This window comes from Apteryx mantelli, chromosome 20 (assembly GCF_036417845.1).
Source record: "Apteryx mantelli isolate bAptMan1 chromosome 20, bAptMan1.hap1, whole genome shotgun sequence".
Lineage (NCBI taxonomy): Eukaryota > Metazoa > Chordata > Aves > Apterygiformes > Apterygidae > Apteryx > Apteryx mantelli.
Genome location: NC_089997.1, coordinates 14,464,836 through 14,470,722, shown reverse-complemented (window position 1 = coordinate 14,470,722; position 5,887 = coordinate 14,464,836). Strand labels below are relative to the sequence as shown.

The following is a 5,887-nucleotide window of genomic DNA, read 5'->3' as shown; positions in this document are numbered from 1 at the left end:
TCAGATACTTGTACACGTTGATAAGATCTCCTCTCAGCCTTCTCTTCTCCAAGCTAAACAGGCCAAGCTCTCTCAGCCTTTCCTCATAAGAGAGATGTTCCAGTCCCCTAATCATCTTTGTGGCTCTTCGCTGGACTTGCTCCAGTAGTGCCACATCCCTCTTGTACTGGGAGCCCAGAACTGGATGCAGTACTCCAGATGTGGCCTGACCAGGGCTGAGTAGAGGGGGAGAATCACCTCCCTCCACCTGCTGGCAACACTCTTCCTGATGCACCCCAGGATACCATTGGCCTTCTTGGCCACAAGGGCACATTGCTGCCTCATGCTTAACTTGGTGTCCACCAGCACTCCCAGGTCCTTCTCCGCAGAGCTGCTTTCCAGCAGGTCAACCCCCAACCTGTACTGCTGCATGGGGTTATTCCTCCCCAGGTGCAGGACCCTGCACTTGCCTTTGTTGAACTTCATGAGGTTCCTCTCTGCCCAACTCTCCAGCCTGTCCAAGTCTCTTTGAATGGCAGCACAGCCCTCTGGCGTATCAGCCACTCCTCCCAGTTTTGTATCGTCAGCAAACTTGCTGAGGGTGCACTCTGTGCCTTCATCCAGGTCATTGATGAAGAAGTTGAACAAGACTGGACCCAGTACTGACCCCTGGAGGACACCGCTAGCTACAGGCCTCCAACTAGACTCTGTGCTGCTGATCACAATTCTCTGAGCTCTGCCATTCAGCCAGTTCTCAATCCACCTCACTGTCCACTCATCTAAACCACACTTCCTGAGCTTACCTATGAGGATGTTATGGGAGACAGTGTCAAAAGCCTTGCTGAAGTCAAGGTAGACAACATCCGCTGCTCTTCCCTCATCCACCCAGCCAGTCATTCCATCATAGAAGGCTATCGGATTGGTTAAGCATGATTTCCCCTTGGTGAAGCCATGCTGACTACTCCTGATCACCTTCTTTTCCTCCACATGCTTGGAGATGGCCTCCAGCATGAGCTGCTCCATCACCTTTCCAGGGATGGAGGTGAGGCTGACTGGCCTGTAGTTCCCTGGGTCCTCCTTCTTGCCCTTTTTGAAGACTGGGGTGACATTGGCTTTCTTCCAGTCTTCAGGCACCTCTCCTGTCCTGCATGACCTTTCAAAGATGATGGAGAGTGGCCTAGCAATGACATCCGCCAGCTCCCTCAGCACTCGTGGGTGCATCCCATCAGGGCCCATGGATTCGTGGGTGTCAAGTTTGCTTAAATGATCTCTAACCCACTCCTCCTCCACCAAGAGAAAGTCTTCCTTTCTCCAGACTTTCTCTCTTGCCTCCAGGGTCTGGGGCTCCTGAGGGCTGGCCTGAGCAGTAAAGACTGAAGCAAAGGCGGCATTCAGTAACTCTGCCTTCTCTGCATCCTTCATCACCAGGGCACCCACCCCATTCAGCAAAGGGCCCACATTTTCCCTAGTCTTCCTCTTGCTGCTGATGTATTTGAAGAAGCCCTTCTTGCTGTCCTTGACATCCCTTGCCAGATTTAATTCCAAACGGGCCTTAGCCTTCCTCGTCACATCCCTGCATACTCTGACAATGTTCCTATATTCCTCCCAAGTGGCCTGTCCCCCTTTCCACTTTCTGTATACTTCCTTCTTCTGGTTGAGTTTTGCCAGGAGCTCCTTGCTCATCCATGCAGGTCTCCTGCCTCCTTTGCTTGACTTCCTACTCATAGGGATGCACCGCTCTTGAGCCTGGAGGAAGTGATGTTTGAATATTAACCAGCTCTCTTGAACACCCCTTCCTTCTAGGGCCCTAACCCATGGGATTCCTCCAAGTAGGTCCCTGAAGAGGCCAAAGTTTGCTCTCCTGAAGTCCAGGGTTGCGATCCTACTTAGTGCCCTGCTGTCTCCTTGCAGGATCCTGAACTCCACTATCTCATGGTCACTGCAGCCAAGGCTGCCGCCGACCTTCACATCTTCCACCAGTCCTTCTTTGTTTGTTAGTACGAGGTCCAGCAGCACACCTCTCCTTGTTGGCTCCTCCACCACCTGTGTCAAGAAGTTGTCACCAATGCTCTGCAGGAACCTCCAGGACTGTTTGTGCCTAGCTGTGTTGTCTTTCCAGCAGATATCGGGGTGGTTGAAGTCCCCCATGAGAACCAGGGCCTGGGATCGTGAGGCTACTTCCAGCTGTCTGTAGAAGGCCTCATCGACTTCCTCTTCCTGATCAGGTGGCCTGTAGTAAACACTCACAACAGTGTCACCCATGCTAGCCTGCCCTTTCATCCTCTACCCAAAAGCTCTCGACTCGCTCTTCATCCACCCCTAGGCACAGCATCATTTGGCTCAATCAGTTCCACCCCTAGCCTCTCTCTTCCCCAGCAGCTTCTCCTTCTTAGATATTTGGTTCCCTTTGCCCCTAAAAGGTTTGTCGGCCTCATCTTGGAGATTAAGACCATCCCATGGCTGCTTGCCAGTTCCAGACCTTCCTTTCCATCTTCCTGGGCACAGCTGAGTTCAACCTGCTTGTTGTGATGTCTTTCGATTGCTGTGGGGCCATTTGCAACCTGTCACACTGTACCATCTGTATGAAGCCCTGGTTGGACTCCACACTCAGCTTTAACCATTGGGTGATGGCATCTCTATCCTTGCTCAGCCCCACCACCTTATATACCAAGGTACCCTGTGTCCCCAGTAAAGAGACTCTTTCTTCTGTGGCCTCATCCCTTTGATGAGCGCAGCCTGCATGGGCACCAGCTACCTTCAAACATGAGCTTTGTTCCCTTCTCCGCTATGTTGCTGAGCTCCTTCACACTGACCCCTGTGTCTGATGCCTGTGCTAGATGCACTGTCCTGAGAATACCCTCTGGGAAAGCCATAAGAAGCCTTCTTCACCTGCATATCTCACACTGCCATAGTCACTATTGCATAGGGTAGCTCCATTTTTGGCTACGTGGGGCCTGAATACAGCAAATCCTTTGAACCAACCAAAGCCTGATAAAAGGGTTCAAGAGGGTTACCCCCATGGTGAGCAGAGAAGCTGCTTTGCTGTAAGCTCTCAGCAGCTTTGCAGGTTCCTCTAAGAAAGCACATTCAGGAGAAGCATGATTTTAGGTGACAGCCAGCAGACTAAGAACACAGTCTGAGGAGAACCTCTGTTTCACTGCTTAAAACCCATCATCTCCTCCTCCTGCCCTTGCACTCTTGAAGCATCCTATTTGTGGAGTCATCTGCTCCTTTCCTTTATATGTTTAAAACCAAATGCAAAGGTGGAGGGAAAATGTCAGTATTTATTGCCTATGTTTTCCTTGGGCTTCCTTCTGTTGGACATGTTCTTTGGTTTGAAGAAGAAATTAGCTACTAAATTAATTAAGAGGGTGGAGACAGAAATAGTGATTTCATTGACTTCATTAGAGGTGTCTGTGAGCAGCTGGTGTCTGTACTCATTTTTCCTTGGCTCCCTATGTAGTCAACAGAGACAAGGAGAGAGCTCTAGAGATGGGATCCTCCCAGACCATAATCGACAGGTGAAAGAAGTGTTACCAGTCTCTTCCAGATGCTCTTCTCTCTCTCTGCACTGACAAGATGGGAGGAAGCTAACTTGCTCAAACCAAAGTGCTTAACTTCTAAAAATTTTTGTTTTTGTTTGTTCCAGACCCTTCCTTTTTCAAATAATCAAAAGGACAGCCATTAAGCTCTTTAAGATGAGAAGATTTTCCCCTTCCCCTAAAGGGAAAGCAAGGCATTTAGGTCAGGACATTTAATAACAATGTTTCCTCAATGCTTCTGGAGAAACAGAGAGGAAGAAGCTGTGGAAGAAAGCAGGGGATTACAGAAGAGATGCCCAGTACTGGCTTGTTTTGAAAGCAACAGCCTCACATACATTCCAAGTCAAAATAGACAAGTACTGAAAAGTAGAAGGAATAACTTTCAACATGCTTATCTACGTGGATGGACTGGCATCTGCAGATACTAGTAAGTACTTTTGCTGGGAGATTAGGTTGGCTTTTGAAACACAGATGTGATGGATGTTTGCAATAGGTCGAAGTGAACAGAGAATTTCCCAGGCATGGCATGAACTAGTTCACAACCTCTTTACAATACTGTGCTTGTGAGAAAGAATCCTTTGTGAGTGTTTGGAAAAGTTAGAAAGAAGACAGTAAAATCTCTGAGGACTTGTTGAGACTGTGAAATTCTCACACTTGCTTCTTCATGCTCCTGTCTCAGCAGGACGTACTGAAATTGGGCATGGGAGCAGGAAATGAAACTGTGGTTGCTGAGTTCACCCTGGAGGGTTTCTCAGGGCTTGATCAAAGACTGCAGCTGTTTCTCTCCCTGATCCTTCTACTCATATTCCTGACAACAGTGACAGGGAACACAACAATCATTTTCCTCGTGTGTGTGGATCACCGCCTGCAAACCCCCATGTACTTCTTCATCAGCAATCTGGCATTCCTGGAAATCTGGTTCACATCCTCCACAACCATCAAACTGTTGGTGATTCTGAGCTCTGGTAGGAGAACTATCCCATTTAGCAGCTGCTTTGCCCAATGCTATTTCTATTTTGCCCTGGGTTTTACAGAGTTCTCTCTCCTTGTTGTCATGTCCTTTGACCGCTACGTTGCCATCTGCCAACCTTTGCATTATGCTGCCATCATGAAGCAGCAGCTCTGCACCCGTCTGGTTGGTGCTGGGTGGGTCCTAGGCTTCACACTCTCGAGTTACCACCTGGTCCTCCTCTCAAAGCTGACTTTCTGTGGCCCCAACAAGATCCAGCATTTTTTCTGTGACAACTCCCCCTTATTCAAACTCTCCTGCTCTGACACCAGCCTGCTTTGGAAAGCAGACTCCATTCTGATATCATTTGTAGTGCTGGGTTCCTTATGTTTAATCCTGGTGTCCTACATGTGCATCTTCCACTGTATTCTGCACATGCCAGCAGCATCTGGGAGGAAGAAAGCTTTTGCTACATGTTCTTCCCATCTCACCAACTTAGCCATTGTCTATGGAAGCTGCATTGTTCTCTATGCACAGCCCACAGAAGAGGTTTCCTTGGAGACCAACAGAATTGTAGCTTTGCTGAACACTGTCCTGTACCCATTCTTAAACCCCTTCATCTACAGTTTCAGAAACAAGACTGTGAAGCTGGCCCTGAAGGAAGCCCTTGGCCGTGCAAAGGTTTGGCTTTTCCCCCGGTCATGATGCTTTTCATGACAGCAATTCTAATTATGTATCATGTATTATATCACACACCTTGGTTGCAGGGGGTTATTATAAAGAAAATCCAAAAAATATTGATAAAATGTTGCACACACACACACATACACACACTTTGCTCGGGCTGGGACATTGACTGCCAGTGCATGCTGACACAAGGAAGTTTTCATAAGTCATCTCAGGAAACTTAGCTGAAAACTCTGGGGACAATGTCCAAGGGCTGTTGAGAAAAGCTCAAAACACCTTCTCTTCCTGATAACAGAAGATGCTAAGCACGAAAATTAATCTCAGACACTACAATGGGCTCAAATTCATTGGATTCAAATCCATAATACACTTCTCAGTTTCATTAGTGTGATGAAGACAGCCTCATTGATTTGTCAATGATAGCCTGCAGACGATAGTTTTATTACTCACTTTGGAGGGAGATTTTTTAAAAATTCATAGTTTTGTAACATACGGTCAGCATGTCCACTGTTTAAAGCCCTGCTTTATCTCCACTGATGACTCTAGGATGCATTCTCCTGAGGGAAAAAAAAGAACATCATATTTCTTCTTGGAGAATTAGGCATTTTCTACCTTCCTTTTCTTTCCTGAAGGATTATTTCATCATCAAGATTTTTTTCAAATAAACTATGTATGCTGCTATCACACTTTTTTCTTCTTGTCCATCAATGAAATTATATATTCCCCCCTT

At 47.4% G+C, this 5,887-nt stretch overlaps 1 protein-coding gene across 1 annotated transcript; it reads left to right on the top strand.

Annotated features, from left to right (window-relative positions):
- Positions 1-4,611: 4,611 nt before the first annotated feature.
- Positions 4,612-5,064, top strand: LOC136993842 (olfactory receptor 226-like; the record flags this gene model as incomplete). Its single annotated transcript, XM_067308792.1, has 1 exon — positions 4,612-5,064. A coding segment is annotated over one exon (453 nt), but the record flags the coding sequence as incomplete, so codon positions are not given.
- Positions 5,065-5,887: the final 823 nt, after the last annotated feature.